The sequence below is a fragment of the Suncus etruscus genome, chromosome 16 (assembly GCF_024139225.1).
Source record: "Suncus etruscus isolate mSunEtr1 chromosome 16, mSunEtr1.pri.cur, whole genome shotgun sequence".
Classification (NCBI taxonomy): Eukaryota; Metazoa; Chordata; class Mammalia; order Eulipotyphla; family Soricidae; genus Suncus; species Suncus etruscus.
This window is the reverse complement of record NC_064863.1, coordinates 30,519,888-30,540,275: the sequence shown is the minus strand read 5'-3', so window position 1 is coordinate 30,540,275 and position 20,388 is coordinate 30,519,888. Positions and strand designations below refer to the sequence as shown.

At 34.4% G+C, this 20,388-nt stretch overlaps 1 protein-coding gene across 1 annotated transcript in view; it reads left to right on the top strand.

Moving 5' to 3' along the window:
* ARAP2 (ArfGAP with RhoGAP domain, ankyrin repeat and PH domain 2) overlaps positions 1-20,388 on the top strand; it is a 179,195-nt gene that overhangs the window by 123,292 nt on the left and 35,515 nt on the right. The window contains exons 23-26 of the mRNA XM_049790095.1: positions 233-301; positions 2,872-2,946; positions 4,702-4,819; positions 15,039-15,167. Coding sequence (XP_049646052.1) covers positions 233-301; positions 2,872-2,946; positions 4,702-4,819; positions 15,039-15,167 — 391 coding nt within the window. The remainder of the gene's footprint in view (positions 1-232; positions 302-2,871; positions 2,947-4,701; positions 4,820-15,038; positions 15,168-20,388) is intronic.

Sequence of the window (20,388 nt, the reverse complement as noted above, 5' to 3'; positions counted from 1 at the left end):
TAACAATATTGCTTTCCTCATGGAACCTACATTCTGAAATTTAATCAGCATAAAATTTTCTGGACCTTTAGAGGCACCAGTTATGCTAGCTTCATTTGCCCTCTCTCAATTGTATGGGCCGTGCTTATTAATTTTGCCATTGTCTTTTATTTTTAAATTCCAGAGAAACATAAGAATGAGTAACTTTGCCTTATATATTTGATTGGAATGTCCTAAATTATATTTTGAACAGGTTAAAGAAGACCAAGTCAAACAAATGGACATAGAAAATAGCTTTATTACCAAGTGGAAAGACACTCAAGTGAGTAGAAATAGTTAGATCTCTAAAGAATAAAATAAAAATAATAATATACATTGTAAATAAAGATATTTACTCTATTTATTTTGAAGGCATATTTGAAGCAAAATAAGGTAACCAGAGGGGAAAATAAACATAAATGCAGTAGTAGTGTAATTATGCAGACTGATAATATCTATAAAATACCAAAACTATGCTACTACAAATTTTTAGGAATTTCAGTATTGATCTTACCAAAATAAATTTGTAAAATAAACACATATAAATGTTAACACTTATACAATTAACTTTCAAAGACACTTCAGAAATTCTAGTGGATTTCAAATGAAGCATTTAAAAAACAAACAAAAGAAACCTCACTTGAATAAATAGAAATTCAGGCTCCTTAATGAAATTTTGTGAGGATTGTAGAAATAGCAGTTATTGCTTATATGCTCCTGCTCACATGCTTCCAGATAATTTCAGTTGGTAGGCTATTTCTAAGTGTCCTTTTGCAACATGTGCTCATGTGTGTCTAAAGTTGACAGTTTTCCAGATCTTCTCTTGCTTTCCTTGATCAGTGTTATGCTGGATTCATGTGTCTGGTTTAATACACTTTTCCTGCTTACATTTACTTGTTTCTGTTATTTCTGGCTTAGCACTCAGGAAATACTCCTGCCAGTGTTTTGAGGACCATATGGGATACCAGGGATGGAACCCAGGTTGGCTCATGCAAGGCAAATGCCTTATCTGCTGTACTATCACTCTGGCCCCACTGCATTTTTCTTAAAGTGACTTATAATCTTCTTTTTATAGCTAGGAATTATAATATATTCAGCATACAATATAAATGGAAATGTACAAATATCTTTTTTAAAGATAGACCCAAATGATTTTCTTTGCCAACACCTATCTTCCCTGAAAATCTCCACTGTCAATTAGAAACATTAGCAGAAATATAATTTCATATCAGATATGATAAATTCATTTAGTGCATAAGTACTTAAGTACAGAAGCTAATTATCTTAATTACTTAAGGAATTATTTGCATATTTATTTATAGTAATTGGTTCATCCTTTAGAGGTGTTAATAGAAACACTGAAAAATCTGATTTATTTTTAGTTCTCTTGCATTCTTGCTTTTGGAGAGATTTATAGTCAAAAATTAATAGGCAGTATAAGCCCCAGAAAGCATTTTTGGTGATTTAAAATGATATTTTACTTTTCAAGTAGTAGTATATTTGTGTAGTATGTATTTTATATTAATTTTGTAATAATGATAATTTGTTTAATTATATGAAAGAAAGCAAAAGTAATAGTTGCCTGGAAAGTAGATTTATTGGAAAGAATAATAGAAGAGTTTAGAATTATCTTGTTTATTTGTTCAAGTTATTCTCTAATCCATTCAAAACTCTCCTGGAGAATTTTTCTGACAGTCTCTATGCCTTATCCCTGTTTGAATTCCTCAGCTATTCTTATTTTGGCTTCACTCTGAGTTCTTTGTGTTTGCTTTTTTAATTTTTAAAATGTGTATATCCTGGAGAGTTGTTATGCAAACAGTGAAAAGTAAAAGTCAACTGTATTTTTTCCTAGTTTTTTTTTGTGACATATCCAAAGCAAAAGAAAAAAATTTAAAAATAAGCTTTTCCAAGTCTATAGTACCAGGATAATTAAGAACACTTCTTCAAAGTACATTTTCAATGTTTCCCTTAAAAATATACTCATCAGATTTTATTCTGAGGAAAATACAACTTCCTCATTATGACCATTTTGAATAGTGAATAGTATTGTTTGTGAGTGGATATATAATTTTGGAAATTACCATTAAATAAAATTGTTCAAAATATTTTTTCATAGATTCATTTGGTTCTTTCTAAATTAGCTTTACATTCAAATAACTTTTGCTTTTAATTTTCTGTCATATTTTCTAGGTTATCTTTTGAGTTTTAATTGCAGAACAAATAATTTATCACTTAATGCTTGTCTAAAGATAATTAGAATAAAAGCTTATTTTCATCATCTACATTATTCTCTCACTTCATTTTAAGGGTTTTCTATTGCTAACTGTATGAAAATAAAGTTTCATTAATACAGATATGACTCAATACAGATCTGATCCAATGTATTTTCAGGTGTCAGTATTTTAACATGACGTTTCTCAAAATGTAAAGAGATGTATTTTTCTTGTTAATTGTTAGTATTATACAAACACTACCACTTGGAGCAAAATTACCTCTGGTTCAATCACTTCTGATTGTGTTTCTCTTGTCATATAAGTGAATTACAACTTCTGCATTTTCCATTGTAGCCAGATTTGTGTCTTTAATAAAAAGATGAGGGCATTTGTGAACACTATAAATTACCGAGTAAGAAAATAACAACTTACGTTGTGATTATTGTCACAGATTTTATCCTGTGTATAAAGACTGCCCTTGTCTGTAAACTGGAAGTTTCATCCTCATAGCTCTTATCAGGGAGATTGCATTCATTTCATTATTATAAATTATTTAGATACATGATTCCAACTCTGGCTTAAGTGTCTCCTGATGTACTCACATCACTGTATTCAGTGTATTGACATTGCCCTTTTCCAGGTTTCCCAGGCTGGAGATTTGTTGATTGAAGTATATGTAGAAAGGAAGGAACCTGACCGTAGTATTATCATTCGGGTGAGTCCAAAAAGTAGATAAAGAGTAATATTGGAAACTAAACTGTTAGCATTAATTTTCCACTGCTACTTACAATTTATATGTTCGATTCTAACCATAGGTGATGATAAAGGTTGACTTTTCATAGCAGTAGCTTTCGAGAATTTCTATGCTTAGCTATTTGGAAGGGATATCTTAGCTATGATCAGCATTTTCTGTAGGTTCTGGAAAATAACCTGAACTGAGAGTTGGTCTGTTTTTTGTAGCTTCTTAACATTATGTTAAGTTGATTTTCTCCAAGTCTCAATCTTTTACCCTTTCAAAAAATGAAGAAAAATAACAGCATTTATAAATTACTTTTGCTAATGATAGTAAGGTAATACATGTGAAACACTTTGCAAATTGCTCAGCACTTATGTCTTAAATATTGCTACTTATATCATTGTTATTATTCTCTGGACCTTGTATTGTAGACTAGAACTTGATCGTGTAAGTTGGTTATTAGGTAGGCTCCATTTAACTGGAAATATTCTCTGGTTATCAGAACTAAAATGATATTTTGCTAATGTACTTAGTCTAAGTACAGTAATATTTTAGATTCCTGCAATTAAGATATTTTTCTTTCTATGAGGAATAGAGATTCTGCTTTGTAGAATTAGAACATCTGTTTTACTTTCAATCTTATTTAAGAATATAAGATAAAAATAAGTCTTAACAATAGGTATTTATAAACTTTAGTCATTGTAAACATATAGTAATTGTCATCTTGCACACTTTCAATGATTATATATTATGGCTCTAAGGTGCTGGTTACATGACCTAGAAAACCAAACTAAAATACTATGGTTTTAGACTCTGTGTTTATACCGTAGCTGCCTTGCCATTTTATTGGATGTACCATATTGGAGTTACATTGCAGTTAAAACATAAAACATGTCATAAAATGTTATATTTAACATATAAGTTATGTTATAGTGGTTATAACAAAATACATTATATAACTTACAATGCTTAAAATGCCTTGTTTTTGTTTAATATTATGGCTAAATTTTTATGGAAGAAGCCAAACTTGCATTTTGACCATATCAGATTAATAAAATGAAACTTAAGAAGAAGCAGTAAAAATCAGAACCCCGTGAGAAACTAGTATTCTTATATAGTGGCCTAAGCTTTGGGTACCTTCTACACCTGGAAGTTTCCTTTGCCTGTAAATCCTGGCTCCAGGGTCCTTGGGCATCCCACCAACTGTCACTTGGCATGGCACTGTACACTGTGGGCCACTGAAACACTGGGGCTCTTTGGCATGGCAATAGTTAACTGAGTATGACTTTCAGCTATAACTAAGTAACTTGAAACTATAAAATAACTAACTCTAACTAAGTAACTTGAAACTATAACTATAATTATATATAACTAAGTCTCTTGAAACTCTTGATTCTAGAAGTGATGAATGAAAACTTTTATTCGATCATGGGTTTTCTCTTTGGTAAAGTTCTTTTTAGCTGTGACTTGGTATGTTATTTCTTCCTGAGTTATATAGTAGCTTACTAAATATGAAAAACGTACTTAGATTATATCTGCATTTACTTTTAACATTCATGATATGTTATTTCCTTCTAATGGAAAACATATATTTTTCTCTATGTGTTGGAGAACTTGTTTAACATAGTAAGACAAAACTTAGTTTGTCATTCAAGTCAAGGGAGTATTGTTACCTTGTATAACACTAATTCTATATTTAATGTTACTTATGAAGAAAATTTGCTCCTATTATAGATCTCACCTGTGATGGAAGCAGAAGAATTGACTAATGATATATTAGCAATAAAAAATATTGTTCCTTTGAAAGGTGATATCTGGGCCACTTTTGAAGTAATTGAAAATGAAGAACTAGGTAAGTGATTTTCATGCCAGGATCTCCTAAATTTCCTACAGTATAAAATAATACTATTTTTACATATCAGTACTAGAATTTTATTACTGGGGACAGGGGATATCTCCCAAGTTGTTCTATGGTGGCTTGGATACCCCACCAGCTATTCTCAGCCACCTGGGCAAATGGTTCAGAGGACCCATAAAATTTGAGTTTACTCAGATCCTGTGGTACTAGAGATTATGAGGGAAACCCTGCCTAAACCTGGGGGGAGGGAGGCACTGTGATACACCCAATGGTGTTTCAGGAAGATGGTGTACTGAGAATTGGAGCTAGATCAGGTATGTGCCCTAGCCGTTTAAACTTTCTCTCAGCTCTATTATTTTTGTAATCACTTTTATACTTAAAACATTGTGATTTACAAAGTTATTCAAAGTTATATTTTACACATACAGAGTTTCAATACCAATTCAGCCACTAATGTTTCTAGAATTCATCCCATTATCCCCACACCTCCCATCCTGCCACAGGTTACCATAATAACAGGCACCTTTTTAAGTTTGGTTGTTAAAGTTTGTGTGTCACGATTTCAGTGTTATTGACTCCATGGTTTGAATGTTTAGTTCTCTCCTTTCTTAATACAACCATTATACCTGAGATCCCTTGACCCATTTTGGGGGGGGGGGGTTGTCACACCTGGCAACACTCAGGGATTATTACTCTTGGCTCTCTGCTAAGAAATTGCTCCTGGCAGTCTCGGGGGACCATATGAAAAATCAGAAATTAGACCTGAATCTTACCATTTACATTGAGGAAAACAGCCAGGTCTATTATTCAGGATTCACTTTATTATGCATTCTGTTCTACACAAATTCATGTGTATGTTAACACCCTTATGCTTACCTCCTATGATTTTTCTTGTAAAATAATTATTTTGTTCACTATGAAGATATTGTGCAGGGCATTGGCATCACTGTTTCTCCATGAAATAGGACATTTGTGAGAACAAGCAGTTTGATGTATAGTAGTCTTATTAATGTCACTCCAACCCATTTGATGTATAGTAGTCTTACCAATGTCACTCCAACCCATCTACCTTATCTAGTGTATTTCTTATTTGACAAAACAGGATTTTCAAAGATTATTCTATAGAAGTAGTTTGCTGTAAGCCTAGTAGAAGCTGAACTTTTGACTTTTTCCTGTACATCTGTTTTAAGTTGATCAGATCTATTTTCTCAACCTTCATTCCATGACCTGAAGGATAAAGAGAGCTTTAAAACACCTTGAATACCCCAGTAGACTAGTGCTGAATAAGTTTAGCATTCTAATGACAGCATTTGGCTTAAAAGACATCTTAAAAATATAAGATGCCGAATATCTTTGTACCTTGACCATCTGTCTAGCTGATGTCGACTGAGGTCTTGGGACCCTTTCAAATATCACTGTCAAGCTGCCAAAAGTATAATGCTGCCACCACAAGCTCCAGATAAAAACTGAAACTCAATGTGAAATATGCATGGTGCTTTAGGAATATTGCAATTAATATTAAAATTAGAAGGCATCATTCATCATTTATTCTGTTTTCTATCTTTTTTTAGAATGTATAGGTTTTTTATTTAATTTGTATTAAATAGTAGATGTTGCTGAGATTCAGAGATTTTAATATTTTAATTTTTAAATAATTAAAATTTTAATATTTTGCTGTTCATTCATATTTTGCCTCTTCTATAAAGAGGCATATTTATTCATATTCAGAAACTCTTCTCAGATCATTTCTGTGAGCCCGGTGCCAAAGGTTTTGCTTCTAATTTTTCTCTAATTATCCTTTCTGGGAAATTTCTTGATTATAGTTAAGTTTTTCTATTTCTGTGAAGGTCTTTATACTGTTTTTGGTGATACTCAGATGTTCTTGCTGGTTCTGTAATTGTGTTATCTCACTTGTCAGTTTTTCCTGTCTATCCATAAAGCATAGGTTTCTACTGCTCTATTTCCTTTACTATCTCCCATTTTATATATTCTCATTGGATAATCTCTTTTCAATTATTGCACTTGACATAATGGGTGAGTTGATGTTTTCCCTAATATGCCTTTTCTCTCTCCTTACATATGACTTGCCTATTAGTATCTGTTAAAACTTGAATATATATGAATTGCTGTTGTTGGTGAGAGTTCTTTGCAAGTATGGAGAAACACCCTGTTTTTTTTTTTTTGTTTTTTGTTTTTTTTTTAGTATTTTCAGTATTTTTTCTTTAGCTTTAGTATCTTCAGAATTTTTCAGTGTTTTTGTACTTACCATATTTTCTGGTGTATAAGACAACTGGGTGCATAAGAAAACCCCCTACTTTTTCTGTTAAAATATAAGGTTTGGGCTATACTTGCTGTATAAGACTATCTCTCCTTTAACACACACCAAATGGAACTTAAAAAAAAAAAAACCATAAGAGAAAAAAGAGTAGACCCCTCAAAAGTTAACAGTATAAATTTAATAAAGCTAGACTTTGAAGTGCCAATAATCATTTTACATTTGTCATTTGTAGTGAGTGACTATGATTTTTTAATTGTGATCTACATTAAGAGCAGGGAGAGAGGGCTCCTCCAAGAGCAGCTGCCTGGGGTGCAATGACTAATAGGACAGCTAGAGGGAGACAGAGCGCCTCCTCTGTGTCCCATCAAAGCTGAACAGAGTACTGAGCACCTGAAAGCTACATACCAGGTGTCTGGATGGGATGTAGTGCTCGGTAACTCAGCTCCTCTGTGTGCCCTGAAAGATGATTAAGGACAAAGAGAGGACTGGGTGATAACAGTTGTCAGCTGGATGGGATGCCGTGGTAAGAGGGTGACAAATCACTCATCCCTGAAGCTGGAATAAGTTTCAGCATGCAGTCTACTGGTATATAAGATCAACCCTCAACTTTTTGTTTGTTTGCTTTGGTGTTTTTTTTTTTGGGGGGGGGGGGAATCACACCTGGAAGTGCTCAGGGGTTACTCCCGATTCTACTCTCAGAAATTGTTCCTTGGCAGGAGCAATTTGGGGGACCATATGGGATGCCAGGATTAGAACTACTGTCCTTCTGCATGCAAGGCAAGTGCCCTATCTCCATGCTATCTTTCCAGCCCCGACCCCCAACTTTTAAGAAGTTTTTCATGGGTTAAAAAGTTGTCTTATATGCTGGAAAATACTGTAGTTTCTAAATGATTAAACCACCTAACTACATAAAGAATAGTGGTAAAATCTTTCTTTTTTTAAAAAATTTTAGTGAAAGGTACTAAATTTATCAATTTATTCATACTATGAGTAACACATAACTTAATGTTACGGCTAGAATTATGTTTTAAAAAATAACATGTAGTATTATATTGGTTCACCTTTTCATTACTTCCTCTGTATTGAGCCATTTTTAAAGTCTGTCAAATACTTTGTGATGATATTTTGGTGAACATAGTTCTCAGTATCTTTCTGATTATTTGCTTTATAGATAGATAAATCAACATGGTTCTGGCTAGCAGAATACTTATGTGTTCATGTATGGTTCCACTCTACACATTTTAGGCCTTTGCCCTACTTTTTAGACCTTAATGTTTCTTAGCTCATAAACATAAATATGTCTTGTGTATGTTGAATTGAGGAGGGAATAAAAGACAAATGTACTATGAACCTGGGTTATTGATCACATTTTATGTATAATATTAATAATTTAAATGATAATTCAAATGTGGAAGACACATAGTGCATGAGACCTTTAAGATCAGGAATCACTGGGAGCTCTCAGACCTTGTTTGCTTATGAAGAGATGATTATTTCCATATGTGGCAGATTCTACTCTTCTATTTTGTTTCTGAGTATAAACATAATAAAAAATTAGGATGTGGAGGGAGGCATCTTCTCCCAATCATCCATGTTCCCATTAGGATTGATTTAAAATGTATTCTATACCACAATCCTAGATGGAAGCATGTCAGTTTACCCACATAAGTACATAGCTTTGGTTCTTCCAACTAAAAGTAGCAAGCAATCCATGGGTGATAATAGGAAGGAGTTGCATCTAGAAAAGACTGTGCTTACCTGGAAACATTGCCGTCAAATTGATTCATTTTCTAAGAAAATAAAAGGCCACTTTCCATGAACATAATTGACTATAACTTGCCTTTGTTCATTGATTACAATGACAAGATTGGATCCAGTAGTTTTTTGGGTTTTTTTTCTCTTATTGTTTTTGGCTTTTTTTCCTCAAATCTGAACTTGTGGACTAGAAGTTCTACAGTTACTTTGACATGTGACTATGCAAAAATATACTCAACAGAATGCCCAGTGTGACCAAGATATAATATATTTAATGAAGCTTAAAATTCACATTTAGCAGTTTTAATATCTGGACAATATAGTGAAAATCACCAGAAGAAACTAAGATTTTGATGCTTTGAAAAGAAAAATATAGGAAAGCAGCGGTGGCCCTATGATTATGTTGGCTTTCTGAAGCAGATGGAACCCATGTACTCCACCTGACCTTCTGAAATGTTAAAAGCTTTATTTCTGTAGCTTGCAGGGAAGATAAAGCAAAATATAAAGAGAATAAAAGTCAAGGCATTAGAATCACAAGATTGTGGTTGATAGGAAGAATGTCAGTGGGGAGTTGGTGCTTTTTGCTAATGTGAATATAAATCATCCAAGTAAGGAAATAACTGAAATATAAAAATGACTAAGTAGGTAAACAAGAAGTTCTGGTTTTTATTTTAGTTACCAGTACATTTTAAAGCTATAAGTTTCCAATGTGTACTTGTTCAGTACCCCCCTTAAATAATGTATACATGGTTCCTTTATAGCATTATAGTAACATCCTAATTGCAGTATAAAAATGAACCAAAAGAAATCCACTTTAAGATAAATGCCCAGGTATTCCTTTATATTCACAGATTCTTATAGCAGAAAATAAAACTACTTTTCTCATCACAGCCATGATGAAAAACTTTTCTCATCATAGATATGATAATTACAAATGCAGACTGACTGAAGAATGTCAGTTTACCCACAACCCCACATTTGATGAAATAGTCTCAATCTCTCTGGACTGCTTTAATAAAGTGCCATAAATTTATTTTCATACAATTTTGGAAGCTGGGACATTCAAGATCAAGGTGTCCTAAAGGTCAGGGCCTTATTAGGGCCCACCTTCTGATGTAAGCAGGCTTTTGCTTTCACTATGTCCTCACATGGTAGAAGAACTAGATTTTACTGAGGGATCTGTTTTTAAAAGTCACTAATATCATTTATTCCCTTAGTATCTTCCCAGGATCCCACCTCCTAAGCCCTTTACATCAAGAACTTGATTTCAACATAGGAATTTTAAGGAACAAGCATTTAGACCCTAGAAAATGGAATGGTCACTACCTGAAAATGTTTTGACAACTACAAAGCATAACTTTTGTTATTTATACAAAAGTCAAATATGTTGGGACATGTGATAGTAAAACCATTTAACAGGGTGGAGGTAGGACAATATTGGTGATGGGAATGCCCCTGATTCAATGTCACTATGTACCTAAAATACTACTGTGAATGATTTGTAATCCACTTTGGTCAAAATAAAAATTATTAATTAAAATAAATAAATAAATTTTAATTTGAGTTAGGTTCAGGACATACTCAGTTAACGTATTAGCACGCCTTTCTTCTATATGGATATATATATATATATATATACTGGAAGCATCCAGAACTTGTGCCTGATAGATAGAAGGCACTTCATTGTTTCTTTTAAACTGCTGATGCATTTATACCCTTTTATACCTGACCCATTGATGCAATTAATTATGTAACTGAATGAGGTCTGTTCTCAGCGAAAGCTTTACAATGTGGGGCCAGAGCCATAGCACAGCAGTAGGGTGTTTGACTTGCGAGCAGCTGACCTGTCACAAAACTGTGTTAGATGCCCGGTGTCCTATGGTCCACTGAACTTGCTGGGAGTGATTTCTGAACACAGAGACAGGAGTAACTTCTGAGTGTCACTGGGTGTGGCCTAAAAACAAAGCAAAAATACATTGAGAGATAATTTTGGGTTTACTTTTTTTAACATGTGCTATTCACTTTAGGAAACCAACTCTCCTCTACTGATTTAGCTCACATTTGGAGGTCCTTCATATACCCAGGGGAGCACATTTAAGTCAGCTTCTTTACTAAAGAAGTATCTGTCAAGCAGATACTTTCTGTACAACGGCATCATAGGGAAATATTTTTTGCTTCTTCATCATTCACCATTCTGATTGGCAGATTCTTTTATCATTAATAAGGTTCTTTATAGTTCTTGTGATTGCCACAGAAAGTGTCTTCTGTCTCTAATTCTGAGGATAGAACAGAGGAAGACTCATCAGCTTAGGTCTAATAATGTTATGATTGCTAAGCCATAATTTTCTCTAAAAGTGTATTATGATTACCAAAAACTTAAGAGAAATACTTTTGTTTCCAGTGGAAAACAGCTAGTACTTTATTAAAGAAAGGGGACCAGGTTTATTATGTGAATAAGAACTATGGATAGCATAATTGGCCCTCTTAAAGAACCACTTTAGAACCTATTTTTCTTGAAGAATTATACTGATTTTGTATCAATTTGTATGTTATAGATAGTACACAAGTGCATTATTTCTAGTAATACCCCAATGCCAAATAACTTAGTTTCTACATAATCTTTCATGATAGATGTTTGTAAATGCAATATAAATAAAAACTTTCTTTGTGAAATTTATATTCTGATTCATGACTCAATTAATTTTTCCTGCTTTATTTCTTTCTTGAAGTGGGTTTTAATGCCATTTTATAATTGCTGTGTTTGACAGCCTAATAAATACTCACCTTTTTTATTGTACTTTCAGCTCTGTTTTTAAGCAGAAACTTGAATATCCAGGACTTTGATTCTCCCAAAGTAGTTCATGCTATGTTACTAATTTAACAACATCTCTCATTAATGCTTTGACCATCTTACTTGTCTCTCTGCTGATATATATATATATATTTTAGTGTAACTCAGAACATTTTAGTGCTATCACTATGGTAGTAACTTATAATAGTCACTTTCTTTAGTGTAAGTCTTCTGATAATTTGGAAGTCTCTAAGCAGATACTGTTTTCAAGTTAAGACTATTATTCTAGAGGTGGAGAGATAGCCTGGAGGTAGGGTGTTGGCCTTGCTTGCAGAGACAGTGGTTTGAATCCTGTCATCCCTTATGGGCCTCCCATCCCCACCCCCACTCCACCCCCACACCCTGGAGCCTGCCAGGAGCAAGATTTCTGAGCCTGTAGCCAGGAGTAACCCCTGAGTGCTACCAGGTGTGACCCTAAAACAAACAAAATCAAAGACCATTATTCTCAACTCAGCCACTTCATTTATTTCTCTGTGGTTGTGTGATTTTATAAAGTCTAAAAATAATCCTAGTGAGTATTAATTTTTAACCCAAATTACATGACAGGAAAATATCAAGATAAGGTTAATATATATATTTCCCAATTCAATGTTACTATACTTGTAATCTGAGGCAGTGACATCAGATAGGATTAATGTTCATCTGTTTTCTCATTTGAAACAAATATTTCACTACAAGGAAGAGGCTGAATTTCTGGCCCACGTTATTTCTTTAGATGTAAAGGTTGAGGAGCCATAAAAAATACTTTAAAAAGAAAAATTAATGAAGCCGGGGGATAGTACAGCAGGGAAGGTTCTTGCTTTGCATGTGACTAGCCTGGGTTCAGTCCCTAGTACAATGTAGTCTGCCAAGCACCTCTGGTTTGGCCTGCCCCAAAAGAACTAACTAAAAGTACTAAATTTAGTTATGCTACTTTAATTGGTTTTATTTTTAAATAGAGTAAATTTTGATCATCTCAATTGAACTGTAAATTGGGAAAATATGGTTTGTTCCTTTTGTTGTTGGTTTATTTCTGTTTTGTTTTTGTTTTGGAGCCCCACTAGGTGGTGCTCAGGACTTACTCCTGGCTCTGAGTTCAGGATTACTTCTGACAAGCTCAAGAAACTTTATAGTGTTTTGAAGATGAAATCTGGGTCAGCCACACACAAGTCAAGTAACCTAATCACTGTACTGTGGCTCTAGCAGTAAATTTGAGAAATCGAAGAAAAGCACGTTTGATGTAAAACAAATTTTATCTAAATTTTTGAAGCATACTGTTGATCTACTTATAAATATTTTCCATTTATAGAGACTATAGACACTAAATTTTTCTATCCCTGAGTGTCCATTGAGTCTTTTACCTAGCACTGTGTTATGTGCAAAGGATCAATTATAAACAAGATATAAATTTATCTTTAAAATGTATATTCTAATTGTTCTTATTTTTATTTTTTGTAATTATCATCATAAGAAATAAACATGCATTTGTAAACATAGAATGCAGAATTGTATTTCATTTTGTTAGGAGAAAAATGGTTTTTACTGGAAGTAAGAGTATTATTTTCTCTTTTCAATTTAGGGTTATAAGTTCTAGAATGCTATCTTCATAGCAGAGGAGATTAGTATTACGGAGAATGTGATATATTTGATCTTTAATACTTCTAGTGTTAGTGCCAGTTTATATATCATGGATTACAAATTAGTACTAGGCTATTGGCATTTTGTTTCTTGTTTTTCCTTATCACTGTACTGTAACCCAAAGTGAAAAGTTCGTGTGATATATAAATAAAAAGCTATGTGTTTTATACTTAGGAGGAAATGAAAGAATTGGGTTGATTTACTTTTATCTATAGTACTAAGAAAGCTGTGTCAGCATCTTATTGTTATAGCTTATGTTCTGATTATTTGAACTATTTTCAGTGTATTGTGAGAAGGTTTTAATTTCTTCTCAGCATGGGCTTTATTTTTATCCAGAATATTTTGATCAGGCAAAACTTTTTCCATTATGCTTTGATTGTAATTGTAAAATCTTTTGTTTTCTTCTATGCGAAGAATCAGGGAAGCACTTAAAAATATAATTGACTGAAACAGTGTATACAAATGTGAATGTGTTAAGAATTTTTATGCTGATTGTGACTGGTTGATATTGTCTTTAGTATATTTAACTTTTGCCCATTGCTGCCTCTTTTTAATTTGTAATATGGCCATGTATTTTTTATTTCTACTAATAATGAAACATTATTTAAAGATATTTTATTTACTTATGTTCTCTTTTGAAGCCATATTTTATAGTTTCACATTATTAGATAATGACAGCTTTCATTTGATTAGTTTTGATCAACTCAAATTTATACCAAATTTTAAATGTTTATATGCTTATTAGTGATGACCAATTTAATTTTTATAGTCGTTTTCCAATTATTCATTGCATTTTGAAGTCAGTATCTTTTCATAAACAAACTAATGTCTTATAAATTAAAAATATTAAAAGCCAGAGAGATAGATCATATATATAAGCACTTGCTTTGTGTGCAGAAGGTTAGGATTCCATCAGTGATACCTAGAGATCCTCCTGAAGGGACCTCGAAATCAGAACAGGAAATAGCATTTGAGCTCCACTGACTAAGGTACAAAAATAATAAATACACATTTATTCAAAAAATAGATTTAGAGGCCAGAGGGATAGCACAGCAGTAGGATGTTTACCCTGCACATGGCTGATCCAAGCCTGATCGTGGTTCGAATCACAGCATCCCATATGGACCCCCGAGCCAGCCAGGAACTATTTCTGAGCACAGAGCTCAGAGTATAACCCCTGAGTGTCACGGGGTATGGCCCAAAAACAAACAAACAAAAATTATTTATTGTTGAGGTATTAGTCAAAAATATAATACCTCTGAAATTTTAAAAAATGCATAGAAGTAGTGTTTCTGCATAAAATTTATTTACATAGTCAATTTTATTATTGGTTTATGTTGTTTTAAATATTGAGGGTTTTTTATATGTAGTCCCAGTTCTATTGCTACATGTCATATAATATGAAATAAAGTATCTTATATGACATAAGATACAGATATGTTTATGTTACATGCATTTCTTTTTTTTTTTTCTTTGTTTTTGGGTCACACCCGGCAGTACTCAGGCGTTACTCCTGGCTCTGCACTCAGAAATCACTCCTGGCAGGTTCAGGGAACCATATGGGATACCAGGATTTGAACCACTGTCCTTCTGCATGCAAAGCAAATGCCCTACATCCCCATGCATTTTTTAAACAGTGATTTCAAGATTATCAGCCTGAAAACATATTCTATTTCTTTTTCATATTGGGTTTATTCTTTGATTTCTTGCAGAGCGTCCTCTTCACTACACAGAAAATGTATTGGAGCAGGTACTTCACTGGAGTTCATTAGCTGAACCTGGCTCTGCTTATCTTGTGGTGAAGAGATTTTTAAACAGGGACACAATTAAACATTATAATGGTAAGTGTTGCTATTTCACAGAGTTAATATGAGTGAAAATGCAAGTAGTTAAAGGATAATTGTAGTAAAAATGTCATTTGAAAATGTAAAACATGGCATAAATGTCATTTGGAAATGTAAAACATGAGTTGTTACATACAGAAACTGTTCACATAGTGCTACAGAATACAATGAAGAATATGTCAAAGGGAGTACCCAGGTTTCTGGTGATAGCACTTGAATATTGTTGGCTGATTCCTGAATTAAAGTTTTGAAAGTAATAAATATGGCTTGACATTGTAGTTATATATGCACATCTATATCATAACATTAAAATATTCAGAACTTTTGTGTTGGAGTGATAGCATAGCAGCCAACCCTGGATGGACCCTGGTTCAGTTCCCAGCATCCCATATGGTCCCTCCTCCAAGCAGGAGGGATTTCTGAGTACAGAACCAGGAATGACCCCTGAGCATTCCCGGGTGTGGCCCAAAATCCCCCACAAAATTAAATACATTTTTAAAAAAGAACTTTTAAGAAGCACAAACTTTGCCAGATTCAAAATTGAGTTTTTAGTTCTTACCAGATACCAGAGAACAAATACTTAAAATATAAAACATTTACTACATACACTCTTTTCAGCCAGCTAGAATAAGATTAACATATGTAAGGTTAACCAATAAGTTATCTAGGATTATATATAATTTATATGAGTTGAGGTTTCAGAACACTTTTATTTTGAAATCTGGAATCTTCTTTCACCATAAATGTACCTGCTACACTGATCCCAAAAGCAATTGCTTAAGTTTTAGAAGATGAGATATGTCATAATTTTTGTAATTATAAATAAGTATTATCAATTTGTTGCAAATTACTTATGAAGCTTTTTTTTGCTATTCAGGCACTGCTTTAAATATCCTGTGAGATATATTGTCATTTGAATTTTACAAATAAGGAAAGACAATATGACAAAGATTAAGACAGTCCCAGATCACACAGTTACTAAATATTTAATTTGAGAACATATCAGTTTCTCACATATATATATACATATATATATATATATATGAATTCACATATATATTAAGTTGGGGGTTGTAATTAAGAGCTCTTAATTTCTCTTAATCTAATTATTTAACCACAACTTTCCAATCATAAGTCATAGGTTAAAAAATTCTTAATCAAAAGTAAATAGAACTCTGCTTTTATTATAAAGCCTTAGTCAATCCCAGGACTATGGTAACAAGCCATGATTACTGGTCAACTTTTGAGCAATAGAAATGTATTTCCTACAGATTAGAGACTGACGTTTGTGATCAGGGTATCAGTATATTTGTTTCTTTGATTTCCTCTTCCAAGTTGTATACTGCAGACTTGTAACCTCACCTGGTTAAAAAAAAAAAGCAGTGATAGGAAGCCCAGCTTCTAGTAGCTTGTAACAAAGCCACTGTTAAAATTCATGAGGTTCTACTGGTTGACCCCATCTTACCCCAATGACCTCTACACGATCTCACTTCCAATTATCTTCATTTTGGGAGAAACTGTAAGCATTTACCCTGAAAGCATTCAATCTATGATAATAAATTTATAATTTATGAATGCACTTTTAATATAATTTTTATTTTGGGGGCCGGCGAGGTGGCGCTAGAGGTAAGGTATCTGCCTTGCAAGCACCAGCCAAGGAAGGACCGCGGTTCGATCCCCCAGTGTCCCATATGGTCCCCTCAAGCCAGGGGCAATTTCTGAGCGCTTAGCCAGGAGTAACCCCTGAGCATCAAATGGGTGTGGTCCGAAAAGCCAAAAGAATATTTTCTTTATTTTGATCATAGTGGCTTACATATTGTTGACAATGATATTTTAGGTACATATTAACATAATATCAGGGGGATTCCCATCACTGAATTATCTTCCCTACACCTCCATTCCCATCCTACCTCCCATATCCTCCTCCCTTACCCCCGGGACTGCTAGAATACGTGGTCCCCTATGAGCCTAGCTTACTACTTAGTAGTCCTACACCTGTTTTGGTCTTGGTACCTCCCTTGTTTCCTCCTTTAACTGGGAGGCGGTACTAGATAGTTCCAGTTATGTGGTTTTGTTTAAAGAAGAGAAAAGTGATAAACTGGGGTAAAAATCAAATAACGTCAAAAATGGGCGGAGTCCTTCTAGAGGTTCTCATCATCAGTTTGAGAGATGAAGGGGAAAAAGAAGGTGAAACACCCAACAGTACAAAAAGAAGTGTCAAATAAAATATCCATTGAGCACTCCAACAATAAAGATAAGCACCACATAAAAGCCATGGTCTTGAAATAAAAAAAAAAAAACATGGCATAGCACCTAAAGAAAAAGAATAGAAGAAAATAAATAAATAAATATAAATGGAGACAACAACTTGAGTAACCATACCAAAACGAAGAAATCGACAAAACCTAGATAGATATAAAAAAAATTGTTTTGTGCTTTTTTCTTCTTTCCCTCCTACACAGGCACAGTAAATATTGGGGTCATTCGAAAAGGAATTCCCTTGGCCTAAGAGATACAGGGTGTCTCCACCCTTGGAGTATATTGTCATGGGATTAACTATAGACTCCGTTCAGGTTCATTTACTCTCCCCTTGGTGCTTTCGTGGTGTTTGGAAGACTTCTGCTTCGTCCTGGGTGATAAAATCAGATCTCTGTATCTAGAGATCTAGGTATCTGCACAGGTCAAGCAGTGAACTTATGATGAAGCTTTTCTTTGTGGTTCTAGAAGTTCTGTTCCCTCAGTGTCATTTTTATCCATCTTCTGTGTTTGGTGGTCTTGGTCTTTGCGCTGATCTTAGGATGGAGCCTATGATAGCGTCTTTCGTTGTGTTTCCAGAAGATCCATTCCGTTGCAATTGTCTCAGACGGACCTTTGGAACTGGAGATCATGGTTGTGGTGCAGATCGTAGCTCAAACCCTAGACTAGGGCTTTTTTATTGGTCCCAGGATACATTCAGTCCGTTCATGGTTCTATCAGCCAGTCATCTGTAAATCGCGCTCTTGGCTTTTGGACAGACCAAAGGGTGACAAGTCTTCTGATTTTGTCTTATCGTCAGCTGGAGGGGTAGGATAACCTGCTCTTAGGTCAAGTTGTTCCCGTTTTCCTCGTTGTCAGGATATCATATTAGAGCTGGCACTTGTTGGTGTCCGAGCCGTATTGAGGATGTCCTGGATGGGATTTGTTTCCTGTAGATGTTGTGAAGAACTGTGTCGTATCTATGTCTGGGATCCAAAGTTCAAGGCTGGATGGATGGTGTCTAATCACCTGTGTCGAAGTTGGGTCCAGGTGACTTATTTTCAAGGTGGGAGATGTCCCTGTATTTGTAAACAAGTATGAGTTCTTATCCCTAGTAGATAAGAGCTCGTTTTTATATGTAAGATTTCCCCTTCTTTTAGTGTGTCTTTGTAGGGGGAAATGGTGCTACATTATATTGCTGGTACATTTGGGGATGGAAAAAGAAGAAAACGGAAACAGGTCACACACCCAAAAAAGATAAAAATAGAAATAAAAATATATGTGCTCACATATGTGTGTGTGTGTGTGTGTGTGTGTGTGTGTGTATAAAAGGAGCAAAGATTTTTAAAAAATGAAATAACAAAGTAATTAAAGGAACAAAATGGTGCAAGAGACTATCTTACATTTGAGGAATAGCAGGTAAAGAGGTAGTACAATACAGATCTTATATTTATGATGAAACTATAGGTTTCCCCATTGTCTTTTGAGATTTTCTTGTGGTGTGTGGGTTCCCGGGCGCCTTTTCATCACACACCCTGACCTTCTTGAGATTGGCAAAAGCTTTGCGTTAGAGAGGTCTTGGGAAGAGTTCTTGCTTTGGGGATACTTTTAGAGCTAAGTCCGGTTTCAAGTATCAGTCCACGTTAGGAAGAGTTGGTAAGGAGGGCCATGCAGCATGAGTCAGCAGGAGAGTTGTTGCCTTTTCATGTAGGGGACAAGGTGTGGGTTTAACTTGGTGCCCCTTCGCTTGAGTGCTGGGTACTGGATTGTTGGGGTAGGAGGTCAGTCTTGATGCTTAATAGATTAAGAACTCTGAGGGTAAAGAGTTTTAATAAAGTGGGAAATCTGGATGAGATTGAGGGGTGAAGGGATAGTTGGATTTCCAAAGGAGGAAAAGGGGAAAGTATATGTAAGGGGCAGGAAAGAAGAGAAGAGAAAATACATTAAAAAGAAAAAGAGAAGAAGAGAGAAGGAAGAAAAAGAAAAAAAATAAAGTAGTGATAAGAAAGGAGAAAGGGGCAAGGGAATGTTAGTTTGCTTGAATATGTTCGATGAGTAGGACCTGTAAAATAAGTCTGTAGGCCACAGTTGCTGCTTTGGTGTTCTAGCTGGTCCCGTGCTTCAAGTCCTAAAAGAAGGTGTAATCTAGAGATAAAGTGTATGTTAAAGAGTTTTCTAGGGACATTCTCGTAGTGCAAGCTGGTTATGGTATCTCGTGTACTGAGCCCCGAGATGCCATCTTAGTTTGTCCACCCTTTGTATCCAAGAACACCTGTGAACAGAATAGCTGAGAGGTTATTTTAAATATAGTAAGATTTAGGCATTAAAACATATTGTTATGAGATGTTCCCATTGGAGTCAGTGATTTCCCATGGTATTCTTTACCTTAATCCTGTATAAGATCCCTAAAGGATTATTATGGGCCTTTGTAGTAGAAGGCTGATTATATACCTGTTCTCTCTGTGCTGCTATTTCTGCTGTTGCTGGTTTCTTTGTGGTATTTGGTGTAGTCAAGAGTTTGTGTTGTTCCTCTTTCATGTGTTTTAGGCACTGCTCCCGGTGTATGTTGACTGTTACAGTGTTTGGAGTTTCTACCCTGTTAAACCCTATTATTTGATTGTTGAGTATTAGTTGTATATAGGGTGTATGTTCTAGGTGCTTCAGAATAGTGCTATCATTCTGTGTTTATCTTTCATCTTCTGACTTACTTTGTTTAATTTATGAATGCATTTTAACAGAATGCAAGAAGTCTAGCTATGTGTATATATACTTACATTATATATAAGTAAGTATATATAATTCTTTAATGTATCTCTGCCTCCAAAACTTTTTTTTTGTTGGTTTATCTTTTGGGGTAACATCTAGTGGTGCTCGGGGCTTACTCTTGACTTTGTGCTCAGGAATCATTCCTTGTGGGATTCATGGTATTATATGTAGTACCAGGGATTGAATCCAGATCAGCTACATTCAAGGCAAGAGCCCT